This window comes from Prunus mume, linkage group LG4, assembly GCF_029339155.1.
Source record: "Prunus mume cultivar Tortuosa linkage group LG4, ASM2933915v1, whole genome shotgun sequence".
NCBI lineage: Eukaryota > Viridiplantae > Streptophyta > Magnoliopsida > Rosales > Rosaceae > Prunus > Prunus mume.
In genome coordinates, this window is record NC_142701.1 from 9,911,225 (window position 1) to 9,933,464 (window position 22,240).

Below are 22,240 nucleotides of genomic sequence, written 5' to 3' on the forward strand. Positions count from 1 at the left end.
CATGTCTAGGATTGGGTTTATTTATAAATTTGTATTAAATGAATGAAGTGTATTTTAATAAATAAAATTAGAAAAACAGAAACTATTATTTTACATGATATGGTATGTATACATCAGCTGCCACATCATGTGGTATGAAATTGTGGTATAAAAATGTGGTAAGACTAGTATTATTCTACATCTATTGACTCTTATTGCAATTCATAAAGGGATAAAAAATTAATTTTTGGCCAATAATTACTATATTTGACCTTTTAAATAATTATGATTTGAATTTATAAAATATTTGTATTTATTCTTACCTATTCATTTGAATTTTGAAAAGCCTATAAAAATAACCAAATTTTTTTTTCCTATAAACGCGCTCTTTGGTGTAATGTTGATGTCATTCTATGGGGTTTCTTTGTCTTTCTTATTCATCTTGTTAATCTTCTTCTTTCTTCTTACAATCCTGAGAGTTATTTATTTGATGGATGAAAGTGAATAAGCCTCATACATATTTTCATGACCTACAAATTAGGTAAATAAATCCAACCAAAGACATATGATGTTTAATTACCTATGTTGTAGATACTTAAGTTTACCCTATTGTGTAGGTAAAGTAACATATATGTATGTTTCTATGCTCTCGACATGGTGGATCGTAGGTGTTTTAGTTTATGTACATGAGTAGGTAACAATTTTTATTTTTGTTTACTCTATGGTAGAGGTATATTATATACTATTGTAGATAGATTATCCTATGGTGTATGTATATTGTCTTGTTGCCTATTGCATAGGTATATATGTGTGTTTTTTTTTTCGTCATATTTTCGACAATGTATAATACTATTTTATGTATCTTTTTTTATAGGTAACATACACTTTTATTTGTCTATTTTGTATCTGACTTATAGGTAGTCTTCTATTTTATATTCCTAACTTATAGGCAGTCTTCTAATTTATGTTCCTGACTTATAGGTAACACAATTTATCACTAAGTTTTTTTCATTGCTAATAATAACACTATTTACCTGTATGTTAAATACATAAATTCATGTGGGTGCTTGCCTTACTGTAATTGATTAAATTGTATTTTATGCATATATTAGGTAAATATTATAAAGGAAAGAATTCAAAATTTAAATCAAGAAATTCAATTATAAGGAAAATAATGCATTAAATTTAGATTTCAATATGTTTTCCTTATTTACCTCGAAGGGTAAAATCCACACACACACACACACACACAAAACAAAAAAAGAAGAAGTCAAAGGACCTACATCTAAAACAAAAAACTGAGCTAAATCTAATGACAGCTAATCATTTTGGACCTAAATCTAAGAACCCTTTTTAGCTGTCAATGTTAAAATCTAAGAACCCCTTTTACCAATCAATGTTAAAAATGCTCTTGGTTGTTAAAAAAAAGGTTTTTGACCCTTTTACAAACAATGCTAAATATTAGGGCTGGGCTCGGTTTGGGTTGGTTCGGTTTTGGGCTCAATCCAAAATTGAACCGTAGGCTTTGGTTTGGCTATTTTGAAAACCGAAACCAAACTATAATTGATGAAAATTGACCACTTCGGTTAACCAGACTTGGTGGTTTGGTTCGGTTTCGGTTTTTTGGCTTTCTTAGAGAGAGAGAGAGAGAGAGAGAGAGAGGAAATAAAAGCAATGAAGAGGAGAAGAAGAAAAAAAAAAGGGAGATATGGAGAAGAAGAAGAAGAAGAGGAGAAAAAGAAAGGTGAGAGAAGAAGAAGAAGAGGGAGACGGAGAGGGCGTGAAGACATATATAAGAAGAATGAGAAAATAAAAATAGAGAGAGATGGACTGATGAAGACAAGACAAACAGAGAGATTGAGAGAAAAGAAAAAGAAAAGATTAAAACTATGTATTATATATATATATATATATTTCTTATAATAATATTATATATAATATTTTTTAATATTTTCGGTTTGGTTTGATTAAACCGTGGGTTTGAATATTGCAAACTGTACACCGAATCATATATTTCGGTTTAATTTGAGTTCAAACCGATGACTAAAAAAAAATTGAAAAAAAACCAAACCAACCCAATCCATCGGTTTGCTTTGGGTGGGTTGGCTAGGTTTCGAGTCCAAATGCCCAGCCTTACTAAATATAATCCCCAAATCTCATTCTTATCCACTCTAGTATAGTGTCAATATTAGTACTGAAACAAAGCCAGTGGAAGAAGCCAAATTTGGTTTGACTTTGTTTCGGTTGGGATTGTACTTACTCTTTTCAATTCGACCTCACAAAACAAAAACTAGAATCATCTAGCTTGTTTAGAGAAAAGAAAGAAAGAAGAAAAAAAGAAAAAGAAAAAGAAGAATTAAAAGTAGATGTTACTGTCTAGCTGTCCCTATGACGAGCTTATTATTTCATATTGAAAGCACAACTCCCACATTTTTTATTACACTGCTTCCATAAACATCTCTCTCCCTCCCTCCCTCCCCAACTCCCTCCTCCCTCTGTTTCTCTCTCTCTCTCTCTCTGACAAAAATGGTACAATCAAAGAAGTTCAGAGGGGTCAGACAACGCCACTGGGGCTCCTGGGTTTCTGAGATTCGTCATCCATTACTGTATTCTCTGCTTCTCTTCTTCTCTTCTTCTCGTTTCCTACCAACCCCCCTCCATTAATTCCATTGCTGTTTTCTCAACAAACTATTCACCGTATACTTCCACTCTTTAAGAGCACAATTACATATATATATATATATATACATACGTCACAGCTCCTTTTTCTTTATATTTTGCTTATAAAGCTTACATATATTTTTCTAGTTCTTGATTCTATGTGTTCTTCAATTGTAAAAAAAGAGTCCCATTATAGCATGGTGGTGTCTTAATTACTTGTTTAGCGTATGGTCTTAATTTTGGGTTTTGGTTATAGGAAAAGACATAAGTACCAATTTAGCTTATAGATTTAGTATGAGTGACAAAGTTTGTTAGTTAATTATTATGGGTAGGTGTTCTAATTAAGGGCCTAATTAGGAAATGTGAAAGAAGTGTCAATTCATTGATTTGATTCTTAGTATCATTAATTAAAATTTTATTTTATTTTCTTTTTAAATTGCTAATGCAGGAAAAGAAGGGTATGGCTTGGGACATTTGAGACAGCTGAAGAGGCAGCAAGAGCATATGATGAGGCAGCTATTTTGATGAGTGGTCGAAATGCCAAAACAAACTTTCCAGTCCTCACAAATGAAGTGTCCAATGATCATAACAACAACAACAACAACTCTTCATCATCTTCTTCCTCAGCACTTTCAGCAATCCTCAGTGCCAAGCTTCGCAAGTGCTGCAAGTCCCCATCTCCTTCCCTCACCTGTCTGAGGCTTGATACTGAGAATTCCCACATTGGAGTCTGGCAAAAGGGTGCGGGGCCGCACTCTGATTCGAACTGGCTGATGATGGTTGAGCTGGACCAGAAGAGTTTGCAACCACCCCAGCCAGAAACTAGCACCTCTGTTTTGGACACACAGGAAATGGCAGCAGGGCAGGATGGTGGGGATGATAGCATGGATGACGAGGAAAGGGTTGCATTGCAGATGATAGAGGAACTTCTGAACAGAAATTGATAAAATTGGTACTTCGGTGTAATATGGTGTAGTCCAATCAACATCACATGAAGGTTGATCACCAAAGTGTATTAGGAATTTTCATGTGCTTAGTCTTGTCAATTGATGCATTGGTATTTGTTTGGTTTGAAGTTAGGATTTGTTTCTTTCGTCAATAACACCATGACATATGTGATAATATTTTCACGTGACATAGTATTATTGATCGGGGATGATAAAACAGTGTTATTTCCTTTGCAACTAAGTTTTTCTCTTACAAGACCCTCCATATATATATAGAGTATCACTTTAGAAACTATTTGGTTGGTGTTAGAAATAAGAAGAAGAAAAAATGAGAGGTATAAAATTAGTGTTTTATATGCAGTCGCAATATTTATTAAAATCAGGGTTTGCAAAGAGGATGTAATGATGTAATGATGTATGATAAATAAAAATTGATATTGATTGACTTGGTTTTGAGTTCTCCATCTCTCTGATCACTGATCAGCAAATATGTATTTGTTCTGTTGTGCATATAGATCTTTGTGAGGTCACAAATGAATTGCAATCCACAAATTAGCATGTGATTTTATTTATTTATTTATTAAAAAGCTCCAACATACATGGAAAGGTGATAATGCTTCAAGAATATGCTAAAACTTCTTGTGGTTAATGTGGAAATAATATTATTAATGCTTGGCACGTGTTTAATTTAGAGCAACAACAACTAGATAGTGATAGTTTGAGCTATAATTTTCCTTCTTAACAGTCTCATCTTTTGATGAAACGAAAGATAACTTCTTCTTTTTTGTTTTTTTTTGGTACAATGGAAAGGAATCGCATCTTAACTTTATTAGCATAAATTTCATGATAATTAAAACGAGTTATATGACGCATGTGGTTTCTTATATAAATCCATATCGGTGGCAGTTGGCAGTTGGGTGCCATGCGTAAGTCCTTTTGATTCAAGGTTGTGGGTCTGTTTTAGCGTTGGTGGTAAAAGTAGTCAATTTCTCTCTAAATTTTTGTTCACCAAAAAAAAAAAAAGGAGTTATATGATGCATGTGATTTACAACACTCTAGCTTACTTACCATAAAGTCTTGTATCAGATGAGCACTAGTGTGTAGACTTTTCATGCTACAAAAAAAAGAAAGAAACAAATTGCATCAAAAATAAATTTACCTATTTCGTATGGCCCGAATTAGAAGGTGGGTTTTTTGGGATAATAAGAGGATCGATGGATTTTATTTTCGGCTGTTAGGTGTTTTTTCCACAAGAGATGTGAAAAGCGTACGGCTAATTCTATTAGAACTCAAAATACCATTTCTCTATAATAATAAATATTCTCATTATTTGTGTTTTCAATTAAAGAAAATACAATTTAATCAACTAATAATGCTTTGGGTTGATAGCCATGGCCCACATGGTGTGCCATTGCAAATTGCAATACGATGGTTGCCAGGCAGAGAGAAGTAGAAGGAAGAGGAAGGAAGAAGAAGAGCTTTATTTTTTTGAGTTTTATGAATCGATCTTTCTTTTGTTTTTTTGTTTTTCTTTTTTATGAATCGATCTTGTCAAGCACGTTTATAAATTAAACGAAGTGCATGAGGGAGAATGGCCTTTATTTAGATATGCTGCATGTTAAAATTTGAGCAAGGTATATATGAAATGTCTCCTCAATGTCACGTGTTCAGGTAAAGCATAGAAAGAATTGTAAATGGCTATTCTAGTATTAGAAATGAGACCTATTATGTTTTTTTTTTACACTGACGATATTTGAATAACAAAGAATCGAACACAGAACATCAAGTGTAGAGATACATTTTAAATATTAAAGCTACAGGGCCCTTTATTATACTATTATAGTGTACGAGCAAGTTAATTTTTTATGTGAACATCGAAGAACAAATGTGTCACATTGACAAAGACACTTTGGGTTGTTATTCAACCGTGCACACCGAAGTTAAATCATTAGTAGGATTTGGACCAACCATTATAGGCTCTAATGAATATATTACGTAAAGTATATTATATTGTTGGCAAAATAGGATCTAATGAATATATTTATCACATAAAATTTAGATATAATCATCATAATAATCAAATGGGTATATAATTTCGAATGTTGTATATTTTTAACAGGAATAATCATTGAAGGGTGATGTTGAAAATGGAGGGTTATAAAATTATGAGACCAAAATGCACTATGAGAATGGAAGATATAACTGGCATTCCTCCAACTAGTGATATATATTTGTTGGGACTTGGGAATATAAAATCTCATGTCAAGTACTTTAAATCTTTTATTTTAATATATAAAATGTTTCATACTCTTATATCTTGCACTCTAAAATTAGACTGTAAATATATTTAAAAAGATTAATAAAAGAAGTGTGAGATGACAAATTAGGCGTGTAAATATATCATTTTTCATATATATAAATAATTACTTTTAACTATTTGAGCTATAATTTCATTGTGCATTGTCACATTCCTAAAGGATAATGATGTGAGTGTTGCACGTATATTTTCTCATATCAAATTAAAGTAATTAATGAAGCTCCAATCTTGTTGGCACTCTTTAAGGATACGCGTCCTTGAAGCTTTTCAGCATTTCAATGGAATTTGCTGGTGTTTGGAGTATCAAAACCCATGTGGTGGAGGTCCATTAGGTTCTAGGACCATGAAAGGGCTTAACCCATTTGCATCTTTAACAGGACCACGAAATTTAAAAACCAATTCATTAAGCCAGGAACAGCCAAACCAACAGCCAGCTGGTTGTTCATCGATACTTCATCTACAGTTTGTAAGTACTGCCCACTTAAATGTTGCTTAGCATTAGAGAGTGGAAGGCATTTGATTTTGCTAAGAGTTTAGGCAACTTTGTTTTTTTCTAAGAAGTGGGCTTTGTTAGGGTTTAGTTTGCCTTTTAAAATATATATATGTATATATATAATATAATTTTATTTTATACAAGAGATATTCTATTTTAATCTAATTTAAATTACGAGAAGGGGAATTTGAACTCGGATGCAGAATGAGGAGCACATCTACTCTAGTCAACTTAGCTAAGCCCATGTATGCTTAATTTGCCTTTAAGAGCATTTCCACCCATTTGTCATGGTAAAAGGCACCGCAAGGGCTGTTATTATTCACATGAATATTGCCTACCCTAGCAATTATTTGGTTGGTTTTCCACTTATTGTCATGACAACTTAAGGGCAACCACTATTCATATGAGACACGATGAGAGGAATTTGTATAGAATTTTGGTGTCGGAAGTGAAGAATATGACTATGTACTTATAAATAAAAAATTTCATTTTTCTTTAATTTTTTTAAATTTAAATTAGTTGTTGACGTCACAATGATGTCAGCATTAAATCATCTTGCCTTGGCAGCAGCCCAGGCTGGTGGAGCCCAGCACTTGCCCTTGCAAGAATTGGGCACTGGAAAACGGCATTGGGAGCCTAGGGGGCCTCTTGTCTTGGCTAGTCCCTCCCGCTAGAAATGCTCTAACAAGGGGAATTATGTATAAAAAGCGGGAAAAAGCCAAAATTCATAGAGGATCAATTCATTCCATTTTTGAGGGGGCTAATTTCCAACTTTTTATCTAATTTTTTTGATGAACAACTAGCTAGAAATGGCAAAAGACCTAAAGTATGGTAGCTCAATGGATCCAAATCCACAGAGAGAGTTCTTGCTTAGAGAAGAATAGAAGAAGCTAGTACATGAATGTACTCTCAATACAAAATCTCAAGGACCTATGAAAACATTGTAGCAAATAGCAACCTAAACAAAGAGTAGGCGTCAAATTATAAGCATGAAGAAAGCAAGCATAGCATGAGGCAATTTTGGTGGGCACTTGGAGCATGGAATTTTTTCCCTTATTTGCAAGATCCTTCATTGTTGCACTTGCAGTAATAATCATAGTCCCGCATTATTCTGAAGCCTATCGTGACGGTTGTGTGGGCTTTCTATACAATAATTTCTCGTTTATTATGACAATGGCTGGTGTTCACTCAAATCATTCTACAGGAACAATGATATTGAACAAGAGGCTTAATTAACGTACAAGGTTTTTAGGGTGCATTTTAGATGCTACATTATCTAAAGTCATTGATGGAGTTCTAGGGTGGCTACATACGAATAATTATTGATTGAAAAAAAAAACCTTTGACTTTTATGAAGTGTCATTAACCTAGAGGTGTTGGTTAGTAGGAAAAGGGGTTTGAGAATGCAAAATCAATTATTATTATTATTATTGTTTTTCATGTTTGGAAAAATTTATCTTGACTTACGGGACTGACTACTAAGGGAGAAAATGAAACCCTCCATTGAAAAATTCAAACAAAACCCATTTCCAAAATAGCAAGTGTATGACTACTCGGGTTCCATTTTCAATTCCTATTGGAAATCGATGCAAACATTAGTTATATTTTAAGTTTTTATAATTACATATTGCTAATTTAGGGCTGTAATGTAAAGAGAATAAAGTGACATTCTATGGTTATTTTCTCAGCATGATCAAATGCGGGAAAAAGAGTCTTTCACTTTCCATCATCTGAGAAAGACAGGAGAATGATTTTCCATAAATTCCTTTCTGGAACCAAATGCCTTGAAAATCCCATAATTGTTCCTTATGATATATAGAACTTTCTGGTTATTTTGTCTCTAAAATTTAATTATATAATATATTTAGGCCATACTTATAATCTACACAATTGTCGTTCATGAGAAATCAGGCCATACTTAGCTTTTTATTATTATAAACTTATTCCTACTTATTTTAGGCAAAAATAATGTGCTCAGGACGTGGTCCAGTTGTAATTATATTTAAGATACTGATAAAGCCCATTCTAGGAAGGCAAGCTATCAGTAGGTTAGGCCCATAATGCCATCATTTATGTTCATATTTTCACACTAGAATTCAACGTCCTTTTGTTTTTGTTGGATTATTTGTTTTTGTAATTCGAATGCTGCTCTTAGTATCACATCCTACAATGCATGTAATTTAGACAGTTGATATCTTAAGGAGCTCGATATTTTTTGGGGAATTTTTGACATACTAAACCTTATGAATTGATATGTGTTTTTTTTTCCTTTTCCGTTTTGTTATTATGAATCTATCATACCTCTACGGCAATTGATCTAAAACATGAATTGTTTATTCATCACGTAACGTTAGGTGAACCTCATTCTTTTTTGACTTATTTACTGTAGTACTCTCTGAAACTTCGGTTAAATATCATTTTACCACCCCCAAAATTAAAGTGATCCACTTAACCCTCCTGATCATGGTTTCGTGTTCCATTTTACCCCCAACCGTCATCTTTATTAATAACTTTGTTAGTTTTAATGACATGGCATGGTTATTTTAGTCTTTTTACCACTAGTGATGATGTGTCATGTAAAGAGCCCACTTTTTTTTTTGTATAAATGGAATAAAATATATAATAAAATAATGTAATTACTTGTTTAATTTAAAAAAAATGGAAAAAATGAAAAATGAAAGTCTTTCTACATTAAAAAAAACAACAATAAAATCTATATTAAAAAAAAATTGAATTAACTACACTTTAGTCCCTGGAGGTTTAGTGTTAGTATCGAAATGGGCCCCAAGGTTTTATTTTAATCAATTTCGTACCTAATATTTCGAAATATTACCAATTTAAACCAGCCATTACATTGACCGTCAAAGTCGGGCGTTAGCGCTCGCTAACGTGGCGGTTGTGGGACTTACCTCATAACCAAGCGTGATTAGAAAGAGGCGAGACGAAGGGCAATTTGAAAAAGAAAAAAACCAAAACCAAGCGGTCGCCTTCTCCAACGCACGCGTTCCAAGGCTCCTAAGCGATTACGACCTTGAAAAATCGAAGAAACTCATAAGCCGAGTTGTGTTCATGTTTTGGAGAGGAAATAAGTGACGAAAAAAATGGAGGGAAACTGTCGAAGAAGATTCAATTGGCTGGCCAAAATGGATGAAGAGGAGCCGATGTGTTGGTGCGGAAAGGCTGCTACAATTCGAACCTCTTGGACATATTCGAATCCTAGGAGGCATGTGTGCAGCAAAGGTACGTGAGACTAAGAAGGGTTTTAAGGGCTGTCAGTGCAGGCGAGTTTGATCCGGCCATGTGTGAACGGTTGAAGGCAGTGATTCCTGGGCTTCTAAAATCGTGGAATAAGCTGGAGAAGTCAGTGGCAAAGGCAAGACAAAGAGAAAAGGTCGTTTGGGTGTTGTTGGTGGCTTCATGGGTTCTATTTGCAAGCATCATTTTGGGAAGGATGTGTGGATGTGGAGTGAACAAAAAGAGGAGCTTGGAATTAGCTTCTGCCATGAATGAATGTGTTGTTTGTGGGTTGTTTTGTTGATTCTGTGATTCCGTTAACCTTTTATTTGGGTTGTTAGTAGCATTTTGTAATGGTTTAATTGTTATGTAAGGGTTTAGGGTTTTAGTGTTAAGGGTTATAGGGTAAGGCTTAAGGGCTTAATTGCTGACTTTTTATAACTTGATGAAGTGAATGGAATGGCAAAATTTGTAGAAAATGGAATGGCAAAAACAATGTAGCAGGGAAGTTAGAAAATGGATGCACCTGGAACAATCAAGTGAATGACCAAAATAATGAAGTAAAATGGCAACCCAAAAACTCAGAAAATTCTGCATTCAAAATGGGCTCAAAATAGCCAGATAATAACATTGCATATCTTACATATTTCATGTCCATTCAAATTCATTCCAAAATGGCAGTTTCAATGGATGTATTTGCATTCACAGTGGTTGAGGCTTATGTGAATGCCATTACATCCATCAAAAAAAGTCAGCACTAAAGTTATACAGGACCTATTTATCAAAAACAAAAACCTCCTAATCACAAACTGCCTGTCTAACAAAAAAAAGTGAGTCATCAAATAGCTTTTTCAATGAGCTTCGATTTACAACATTTGATCCTGCAGTTGATACAGAAGTTGATGCTTGAGGGCATGAAGTTGAGGCTGGTTGTGCTTCAGAAGTGGCATGTCCTTTTTTACTTGGTTTTGGCTGCAAAATGATTAGGATGTTAACCTTTTATTTGGAAATTGAAGAAAATTGATAATAAAATTCATGAAGAGAAGTTACTTACAGAGGCTTCCTTTTTTGCACACGCCTTGGAGGCTTGGATCTTTGCTTTAGGGTGCTTGGACCACCAGCTAGAGTGGATGCGTCAGATGGATCAATAGTGATCTACAACATAAAAACTACAATAGTTAGCAACAAAAGCTTAGGGTTATTAAGGGATAGAATTGAACAAGATTGAGTTGCTATACCTAGGTATTTTCAGTACCCCTCTTCCTCTTAGTTGCAGGTTTGGCTTTTAGGGGAAGATTCCTATGGAAAGTCATCTTATTGTGCCCCTTTTGACCACATTGCCCACATTTGAGAGAGTCCTGTGTGTTGGGAATGCGAGATAATGCAGTTTCAGCTTGGTGGCTTAATGCTTTCATCTTCATCTTGCCCTTGTGCTCTCCCTGTTCTTTGTTTCTACATTTTCTTGGCCTTCCAGGCTATTTAGAGTAAGACGGAGGAAGACATGGCTGAAAGTCACTCTTATCCCACATATCCATCCCATTCATAGGCAGTATGAGATTCTCATATGTCTTCAAGTAAGTTGTTTTCAAATAGCAGTCATCCACAAAATCCATGACATTAAGACCCCCTTTATAATTTATGGCTGCAATAGCATGAACACAAGGCCATCATTGCAAATCCCAAGCTCTACAAGAACAAGTTCTCAATTCCAAGTCCATAATATATTGTGCATGGCCAATAGTTGACACTTGAAATTTACCTCCACCTGACCACATTGCCACACAAGCACATGCATTGGCTTTATTTCCCTCCACCTTCTTAAATATCCTTGGGCAGATAGGCCTGTTCCATGTCAGCATTTTGTCCCTTCTTCCTTGTATTCTCTTCATCAGCTTACATCTAATATACTGAAACATTGACAGAATTGGTCTATCCCTACATTCCAATATGGTAGCATTGAAAGACTCGCAAAGATTATTCAACAACATGTCACACTTCAAATGAGTGTTGAAGTGTGACTTGGACCAATGCCTTGGAGGTTTATCTGGAGTGGTTAGCCATTCATATGCATCATTTGACAGTTTTTTCAGGTCTTCCATGGCCCTTGTAAAGTAAGGGGATATTGGTTGCATATAATGCTTCCCAAAACTTGTCTCTGACGCTTTTTGCTTTGAAAAACACCCTATAGTTGGAAAACGGGTGTCTTGCACAGAACTTGTGGTCACAATTAGGGACCACTTGCCCAAAAGCAGGTAGTAAACCTTTTTGTTTGTCGGATATAAAGGTGAAGCCAAATTGATTAACAATCAGACAATCCTTAACCAATAGCTTCAGAAACCAAATCCAAGATTCCTTGCATTCTGATTTCACAACTGCATAAGCAATTACCCAGGTTTCATTGTTGGCGTCTATACCCACAGCAGTTAATAGTTGCCCTGCATAAACACTCTTCAAAAAACACTCATCTAAACCTATAATATGCATGCACCCAACTTTGAAGCCTTCCTTAGCTGCTCCTAAACAATGATACAACCTTTGAAACTTTGGTTGCCCCAACTGTTGTTGGAAATCACACTTAACCATTGCTGTGGTTCCTAAGTTACTCTTCCTTAATTCCTCACAGTAATCCCAAATTCTTGAATATTGTTCATTGAAACTGCCCTCAATCAGCTTTAGTGCCTTATCTTTTGCCCTATACACTTGTTGTCTTGACACCCCTATATTATAATCATTCTCAACAGTTTGCTTGAATGACCTGACTGCCACTGGGGATTGGACTTCAAAGTGTGAACGTATTTCTTGCTTATCCATGTTGACTTCACAGTAGGGTTCTCCCATAACTGTGTACATGTGTACTCACCTACATATGTCTTCATTTGCAATGTGTTCTCATGTTGCATTTTTGAAGCATACATCATCCACCCATAATCTGGGTCCCCACAAACTGCCTTCAGCTTCAAAGCCTCGTTCCTAATAAACACTACATCCCTATTCTGCAAGATGGAGTATTCTCTGGCAGCTGCCATAAACACCTTACAATCACTAAACAACATCCCAATCTCAAACTTTGGATCTGCCATGTCAGTTGCAGCATTGAACTCTAGCCAATTCTTATCAACTTCCTCGTCAAAATTATACTTTGCATAATCCTTGCACTCAGAATCTTCATAATCCAATTCAACATCTGTAGGCCAATCAGGAGCAGCCTCATTCCCAGTTTCTTTAACCTCTATCCATTCAGTTTGGTCATCCACCCATTCATAAAAAAAAACAAAAAACATCATCTTCATCTTAATCTTTACTAAAGTTCTTGGGAATCATATAGTCTAAGTCCTCACTATCAGAAGCATCATCATTTTCATCTTCAAAGTCTACAGCATTTGCCAATCTTCTTCCACTTCTCAACATCATGGAATGCCTTTGAAACTCAATCCTGACGCCATCAACCCTTCCTTGAAAAACTTTGTTTTTATGGTGAACAGTCTTTGTCCTCCTCAAACTGCCGCATCTTTTTTTACCAAATGCACGCTTCACCCTATGTGATATGTCTTTATCCTTGCCTTTGCCTTTATCAGAACAACCCTGACTTGGCTTTTCTTGGCCCTTGTCAAAATTCTTCTCATTATTCACAGTGGCAGTTTTTTTGCCTTGTTTAGAAGCTTCATCAATCAACCCATCTTCATTCAACTCTTTGCCTTGTCCACCTGCTTCTTGATTCAACCCTTCTTCATTCAACTCTTCTATTACAACACTTGTTTTTTTTTTTTCACCTTTTGCACCTAGGATACTCCCCCACCCACTGGAACAATGGCACCATAATTGTCATCAAGCTCTTGAATCACTACCCCAGTGTTGGTCCCAAATTCATCATCCAAATTTATAAATATGTTTGAACCCACTTGACTGTAAAACTGCTCTTGACTGCATGCCAAGACATGTTCTAGGAATATATTTATCACCCTAGTGTCTGGCACAAATACTAGCATGTCTAAGACATCTGTATCCTCACTCAGCTTAACTAGGCCACCATCAAAACTATCATCTGGAATATTGTACCAGCAGTTAATCAAACCTTTGTGCCTTAAATCCTTGACCATGGCGTCTATCTCAGTTATTGATGTAACAACCCGGTCCTAAATAAATTGGTAATTATTAATTTATTCAGATAAAAGACCATATAATATTTTTATTAGGTTTAAAGTTGACTTTTTGACCAGGAAGGAATTTGGGAATTCAGATTGTACCGTTGCATAGAGCATGGCGAAATGAGTCCATAGATATATAGTGGGCCCGAATCAGAGTTGTAACGAAAAAGATATGATCAAAATACCATCACTGGCACAATCATAAATATTGCGAAAAAGGTTTGATAAAATCTGATTTTATCTCTCTGTCCCTCTCTCTCTCTCCCCCGCGCAGTTTCTCTCTCTCCCTCTAGTTCGCACAAACCCCCTCCCTCTGTTCACCGACAGCCATTTTTGGCCGTCGTCGCCGCCTGAGTACCATCGGCCACTAGACTGGTCGGGTTCTAGCTGCCACCCAAGCGACCTTTCCGACCATCTCCGATGTCACCACCACCGGAATCCACCGGAAAAGCCGTGAAAGTCGTCGATTTTTGACAGTTTTTCACCGGCTTCGTTCTCCTTCATCTAGCCACCGTTTCCAGCGAGTGAGGTATGCATTCTCACCTATTTTTCACAATCTAGCTAATGGTTGGGTAGGATTGCATCAATTTTGAGCGTAGGTAGCTTGATTTTCGAATTGAATTTCGACCGGTTTTGGGATCGTAATTCCTGCCACTTCCGGTCATTTTTTCGGGGTATGTCCAAGAACAAAAGTGGTTCCAAATAGGGTGTTACACCTAGGTAGGAGTCTAGAGTCGTGATTTTGAGTTTTTCGGTGATGTGTTATCGCTTTGGATAACGACGCGTGGGTACTGTAGAAAAAGGGCATTGTGTCTGACACATTCTCCTGGTCCTCACGAGTGCGTAGGTATGTTCGGATTTCAATTTGGATACCGTTTGAACCCCGAGCGGATTCTGCCTATTGTGTGTTATCTGGGTTCGATAGGTTTGAACTGTTGAATGGTCTTGAATTTATTATATGTTTATCTAAGCATTCCTAGGATCGTGTAGGAATTCATGGATCATGGATCGGAACCCCGGATGTTCTGATTTAATAGCTTGAAGTTGGTGTTTTATAATAACTATCCGATCGTGTGATCGCGAGCAATCCGACCGTTCGATCAGAACCAAACTTGTAGGGCATATATTCTAAACCTTGTGGAACCCATAGGAACTTTCGGATCAAAATGTGGAGGTCAGGGGTCCCGTGGGCCCGATTGACCAAGTTTGGGTACTTTGACCCTTGGTTGACCGTGAGTCTTCCGATGTAGTTTTACCTTCCTAGGAGGACTATAATGACCTTGGTGATAGGTCTTGAGCGTTGTTGAGTTATGTTGATTACATGGGTTTAGGATATTAATTTGTTGTTTTTAATTGGGGAATTATTGAATGTTATATTGTGGTTAAGGTTTATGCAATATTGGAAATTAATATATATATATATATATATATTATAAAGATATAAAGATGTTTGATTACACTGTGTAAGTACCATCATGTGATTGTTAGGTCCCACGTGGCGAAGAATTTTCGGTGTGAGGACATACCCCATACGTGGCATTTGATGTTCCAGCGTATGGGGAGATTATGTGATTGTTAGGTCCTACGTGGCGTATGATTTTCTGGCGTGAGGACAGACCTCATACGTGGTGTTGGATGTTCCGGCATATGGGGAGATCATGTAATATGAGATAATAGGTCACACGTGGCGTAGAATTTTCTGGAGTGTTGACAGATCCCATACGTGGCGTTGGATGTTCCGGTGTATGGGGAGATTATGTGATTATTAGGGAGATGAATTAAGGGTTGTTATATTATATTGGGAAAGGAATAAATAGTAGAATATGTTGTTTTGTATTACCGTTATTGATTGTATGTGGTTGGAACCGGGACTTCCATTGAAAGAACTGCGTGTGGCTTGATCCCTTAGTAAGGGTACGTAGATAGCCTGGGGTCCCACCTAGGTGCAGCCGTGAACTAAAGTTAGTTTGGTTTGTGGTTGAGTTGGTATCGACTTGGTTGGTGGTTTTAAGGCTTGATCGAAAATGAGGCTTGAGTGAATAAATATTTATGATTCAGTTGGACTAAGTGAATGTTGTTGATTTGTGGTTGTGGCCAAGTTAGGTTTGAAACCCGGTGTTAATTACGATGGGTATGCGTAAATTAGTTTGAGTTCATTAAATGCATGGTTTGTTTTCATAATTTGAATTAAGAGCTGGGTAGGTGGTTTTGCTGCGGATTAAATTGAAGGCCGGAGGCCGTTTATATGAATTGCTTGAAACTATATTGTGCATGCTGCCGGTTGTGATATTAAATGTGTTTTATGCAGGTTGGAATTCTGGGAAATGTTCAAATTACAGGGGAGACTCTGCCAAAGTTTCGGCAGAAAGTCTCATGCCTTTATTCCTTTTTGGGAAAAGAGGATATAGTCTCAGAAGTGGGCCCGACATCGGGGTGATGTCGGGAATTCCACAGGATTCGTCTCGGGTTCCGATGAATTCGGGGCGGGTCCGGTCAATTGACATTCTATCCTTATCACAATAATCAAACCAATCCACAGACCCATTCACATAATAGTTACCTCTTATTTCACCATTATGGTACATTTGAATAGAAAATCCTGCCTCATCCCCTGCAGGTTGGAAGCCACACATGAATTTTTCCAATTTTACCCAAAAAAAAAAAATACATGTACTCTTGTTTACAAATACGCACATACAAATACACATACAAATACAGATATACAAACAGACAAATACAAACACACATATACAAATGCAGGTTTCTATGTCAGTACACACATAAACAAAAGGTAAGATTCCCAGTAGTTGTAGGACCATATACAAAAGCTAATGTTTACTTCCGCATACCACATATCATTCACACCATTCTATCTACCAATTAAATAGACCCAGTGATACCGACACCTAACTCGAAACTCACAATCCATTATAAAAGCTAAACTTTCAATCGACACCAAACTCGAAACTGACTCTATTTGAAACTATCACTCGAAAACATCATCTGCCAAGAACCTTAGAACAATAAGCCATACATACTGTAGAAAGGTTCTCCATATCCTTCCGGATGTCTATTTGAAACTATCACTCGAAAACATCATCTGCCAAGAACCTTAGAACAATAAGCCATACATACTGTAGAAAGGTTCTCCATATCCTTCCGGACGAAGTCCCCAACTCATATTATTCAGATTTTTTGGAAACCTCCGTTTCAATATGATTTTTGCAGTCTATTTCAAATTTTTGCACTCCAAAACACGAACAAACCCTTAAACCCTCTCCTCTATGTTTGTCTCAGTACACGAACACAACTCAGAAACAGAGTTTCTTGATTTTTTGAAGCTTGGTAATTGAAGCACCTTAGAAAGCATGCATTGGAGAGGGAAGGAAGGCAAACATGTGTTTTTTTTCTCTTTCCGAAATCCCCTTTGGTCTCGTCTCTTTCTAATTGCTATTTGGTTATGAGGTGGGTCCCACGACTGCCACGTCAGTGATTAACGTCTAACTTTGACGGACAATGTAACGGCTGGTGTAAATTTGTAATATTTCGAAATGTTGGGTACGAAATTGATTAAAATGAAACCTTGGGGCCCATTTCGATACTAACACTAAACCTCCAAGGACTAAAGTATAGTTAATCCAAAAAAAATTTAATTGATAACACAGCACTTTCCGATTACCTCCCTAAACCATTCAATCACCACCATCACCTTATATAACCTTTACCTTTATCACCTCATCCTCTAATTCAATCTCAATCTCTCTCTTGCTTTATTCTCACAATCTCAAAGAACCCACCAACATATGGACAACAAGCCCAGCTCTCTTTGCCTTTTCTCTACATGTCATTCTCAACGGCAGTGAAAAAAACTAAATCCCCAACCCATCTCAATCGACGCCGTCAGCAAGCCTTCTACAACGCAGAGAATGAGATTGAGATCCTCTCAAAGTTCACAACACAGGATTGTGATTACTGTGCAAATTCGGTAATTGACGGCCCACGGTGAGAGAGAGAGAGAGTGAAAAAGATAGAGTTGAAATTGAAAAACCATAATTGTTTTCAAATCTGGGTTGGCTGGTGCGATGGGTTCAAGGTTTTGTGTGTGGAAGGGAGAGAAAGGAAGAGAGGGAAGAGAGAAGAAGAGATGGGGAGAGGGAGACGAGTGGGTTGGGTTGGAAGGGAGGAGGAGTAGTTGTGGACAAATACCAAAAGAACGGGGTTCTGTTATGTAGGTGGTGGTCAAAAGAAATCGGGTTGCAGGCGGGAGAAGAGGGGGAGGGGTTTTGGGACTGGGTTCTAGGTTCTGCGGTGGGGTAGGAGACGGAGAGATGGGTTTGTTTGATTATTTTATATTTTTTTGTTACTTTTTTAAATTTTACTTTGTTTAAATGTAGTTTTTTTATTTTTATTTTATTTCAATTATTAATTATTATAATATTTAATTATATTTTTTTATTTATATGAGGTGGGCTCCACTTGCCATGTCATCAAAGTTAATGGACTTTTGGATGGAGTTGACAGAAGGAGGCAAAGTGAGTCGTCAAACTTCGGTCAAGGGGGTTAAGTAGGCCACTTTAATTTTGGGAGGGTAAAATGAGATTTGACCGAAATTTCAAATACTACAGATAAATAAGCCTTTTTTTTAATAAGTAATATACTGAAATTTGTACTCCCATATCATTTAGTGAATATGTTATATGGCGCTTTTCATTTGGTACACAAAATCTCGTTCGGTTAAGTTTTAAGGGGTTGTTTTCATTTTCATAGAACAAAAACACGGCAAGAACCTGTTTGGCAGGCCAAAAACATGGAGAATGTTTTCATAAAATGAAAACAAGTTCACATATACTTGTAGAGAACATAAAAAAAAATGTTTTCATTCTTACGGGAAACGCTCAAAACAGGGGAGGTTGAAAAAGAACAGTTGTCGCTACTCACTATCGTCAATCTCTTGCTCAATCTTCTCTCCTTATCGGACCAAAAAACAAAATCTTCTCTCTCCTCGCTCGCCCTTTTCTTCTCCCCCTTTCTCGACCTAACAGCCATTACAAGCCAATCGAACCATAATCACCACAACAGACCAACCACCTGCTAATCGCACCACCACCCAGTCGATCGACCCTACCATCAATACCACCACCCACTTAGCAAACTGCCAAAGGGGGGGAAGAGAGAGAGAGAGAGAGAGAGAGAGAGAGAGAGAGATGTCAGGCCTTGGATGGGAAGGAAGAAGAAAATAGAAAAGAGAGAAGAGGAAGAAAGAAAAAAAAGACAAGGAATAGGCATGGGAAGGAAGAAAAGAGAAAGGAGAGAAGAGGTAGAAAGAAATGAGGAGAAGAAAAAAATAAAAAGAAAGGGACGGTGTCGGCTAAAAAAAATAAAAATAAAAGAGATAAAGTGTTGTGAAACGTGTGTGTGTGTGTAGATGTAGCAAGACTTTTTGTGTATGAAAAAGTAGATTGATGTAAGTGAAATAGTGTTTTGGTGGGTGAAATGTTTTCACCTCCAATTCTTCCGCAAAGCATTAACTGCTTTGCTCTTGTAACTTTCTCTATAAAAGGGATCCTCAGCTGAAGAAGAAGATACACTGATCCAAAGAGAAAATAGAGAGAGAAGAGAGAAAAGAGAGTGTAAGATCTAAGAATTAGAAGAATTTTATCTGAGGGAGAAAGTTCTATCAGTGTATACCACAAGAGCAAATATCATTCCACTCCAATACTCAGTGGTACTTTCATACTCTGTCTATTTTATAACACGTTACCAGCACGATAGTCTCTCTCGTTTACCTCTTAATTTTTCTAGCTAAACACTATGTAGTTATTTCTCTGTTTCCTTTCTGTCATATTCTACTCTCACTTTACTATTACAACGACATGCAAACTTTCTTTTTTGTATGCTCACAATTTTTATGTGTTTCATTTAGGGATGGAATCGGTTCGGTAACCGACCCGATGGGCTCTAACCAATAACCAACCGAGGGTAGTCGGTATACCCAAAATTGAAACCGCTGCTGACTCCGACTCCGTCGGTTGAACCGAAACCATCTGTCGGAATAGTTCGGTGACGCTAAGAAACTAGATAGATCAATAGATAGAGAAAAAGAGGAGGAGAAGAAGAAGACGAAAGATGAGGAGATGAAGATGAAGGCTGGCGGCGAAGAGGAGAGAGAAGGAGGAGGAGGAGAAGAAGAAGAAGGGTTGTGACGAGGACAAGAAGAGAGATAGAGGAGGAGAAGAAGAAGAAGATGAGATGGTGAGATGAACTTCGAAGAAGAATGGTGGCAGCAAAGAGGAGAGAGGGGGATGAGAAGAATAGATGAGCTCATGAGGGGGATGAAGAAGATGGCGGCTAGAGAGAAAAATAAAAAGAAGAAGATAAGAATAGGGTCTGAAATTGAAGAGATGCTAGGGTTAAAAACCCTAATTTTTTTAATAATATTTTTTAATTCTCTTTAGAAGCTATTAAATACTCTTGTTGTACAAAGATTTAATAAGAAAGTGAAGCAATCTAGTGGAAAGATGGAATGATTTGAAACCCTAGGTCAGGGAATCGAATCCCTTAGAATGCATATTTTTGCACAATTTCACACGCATGTCAGTTCGTTCGATGAACGGCTAGTTTCGGATTTCCTCAACCGCAACCGGTCCGATTTGTTGCGGTTCGGTTTAGTTTGCAAATCGAAAATTGAAATTTGAGTAACAAATACCGAATCAGCCGGTTCGATTCTGTCCGATTCGTTCAGTTTTACGGTTTTCGATAGAAAATGCCAGCCCTAGTTTCATTCATGTTTGTTTAATTTATTTTTTCGTATTGTAATTTGGAATGACGCAGTTTTATCCCTCATCCTATTATTTTATGGTGGTGTAGTTTCATTGCCCATCACGTTGTAACATACATTATCGTAATAAAAATGGTAGTGTGATTTTAAAACCCATCTTATTATATCTTGAATAGTGGCGCAGTTATATTGCTCACAATGTGATAACTTATATAATGGGAAAGTGTCAGTTCTACCGCCCTCCCAATAGTAATATATATTTATTTATCAATAATTTCCATTTATATATTTATTATATAATGGAAAATTACTTATGGATGTCATTATCACATATCTGTATGGAGAACTAGATACAGATATATACATGAAAGTCCCAGAAGGACTTAAGTTGCCTGAAGTAGCGACCAATAAACCACGAGGCATGTTCTCAATTAAGTTGAGAGATCATTGTATGGGCTAAAGCAATATAGACGAATGTGGTGCAATCGCCTTAGTAAGTATTTACTTAAGGAAGGATAAACAAATGATTCTATTTGCCCATGTGTGTTTATTAAGAAATCAAAGTACGGGTTTGCAATAGTGATAATATATGTCGATGACATGAATATAGTCAAAACTCCTGAAGAGCTCTAAAAGACTGTCGATTATGTCACACCAGAGGCGGAGGCACATGGGGACTAGTGTAGTCACTAGCCCCACTGAAATTTTATTTAAAGAAATAGTACTAGTATGCAGGAATCTAGCTACATATTTAGAAGCCATATGGGCGAAAGAAGTTAAGCCATAGTGGCATGGTCCAGCAGCCAAAGTAGATTTCAACGAGGGCCCTATTGACCAGCCAAATATCCTAAAATCATACACTACCCATTCCTAAAAGGATTAGAATTATTATTATATATTGTCTTCTTGTATAAATCAATAAACTTAAGCCTTTTTCTCTTTTCTTGGGTCAGAAACACGACCAAACCAGCCAGTTGCTTGTGAGTTTTTTTTCTTCTTAAATTCTAATTATATTATCAAGTTTTTTTTTTTCTATTGATTTTAATGTTTCTTTCAATTTATGTGTAGATTACCAAAGGGAAAAGGCTTTGGAGATATTTGATAAATTGCTATTCAACTCTAAGTATGCATTTGTCTATCCCTTGTAATTTTTCTTGCGTAATATGTAATTGTTTATCCCTTTAATGCAATTGTGAACTTGTGTTGGTGAAATTCTAATTTTAATTTATAAATTTCTATATATGTGATTCTCTATTGGTTTGATGTCTTGTGAGTTCGAAGTTTTTATTATTTATATTTTGTGAAAGGCCCCCAGACACATGAAATCCTAACTTCGCCACTGTCTCAAACACAAACTTAAGATGAAAGACCTTTGGAAGACAAAGTATTGTTTTGGTTTGCAGATTGAGCAAAGTGTTAGTGGGATTCTGGTTCATCAATCAAATTATACTGAAAAAGTATTAAAGCGATATGGCATAGATAAAACTCATCCACTTAGCACCCCAATGGTCGTTCGGTCCCTTGACACTAAGAAAGATTCGTATTTTGATGCTTCGTAGTTGAAGATGATATGGTAAGGAATGTTTATCCATTTTTTGTTGTATTTTTATGATTTTTTTTAATCAATTATTTGTGAAGTTTTGAAGATAAACAACAACAACAAAAAGGAAAAAGAAAATGTAAAAA

At 36.4% G+C, this 22,240-nt stretch overlaps 2 protein-coding genes across 2 annotated transcripts; one reads left to right on the forward strand and one right to left on the reverse strand.

Annotated features, from left to right (window-relative positions):
* The first annotated feature begins 2,336 nt into the window (after nt 1-2,336).
* On the forward strand, nt 2,337-3,828 carry SHN1 (Integrase-type DNA-binding superfamily protein). The gene is made up of 2 exons (XM_008245647.3): nt 2,337-2,585; nt 3,089-3,828. The coding sequence occupies exons 1-2, from the start codon at nt 2,506-2,508 to the stop codon at nt 3,582-3,584; spliced, it is 576 nt and encodes a 191-aa protein (XP_008243869.2). The 5' UTR covers nt 2,337-2,505; the 3' UTR covers nt 3,585-3,828.
* Nucleotides 3,829-11,106: 7,278 nt separating this feature from the next.
* Nucleotides 11,107-12,921, reverse strand: LOC148917867 (uncharacterized). Its single transcript, XM_089050427.1, has 4 exons — nt 12,387-12,921; nt 11,874-12,066; nt 11,391-11,566; nt 11,107-11,273 (listed from the first exon to the last, which is right to left on the reverse strand). The coding sequence occupies exons 1-4, from the start codon at nt 12,919-12,921 to the stop codon at nt 11,107-11,109; spliced, it is 1,071 nt and encodes a 356-aa protein (XP_088906553.1).
* Between the last annotated feature and the right edge of the window lie 9,319 nt (nt 12,922-22,240).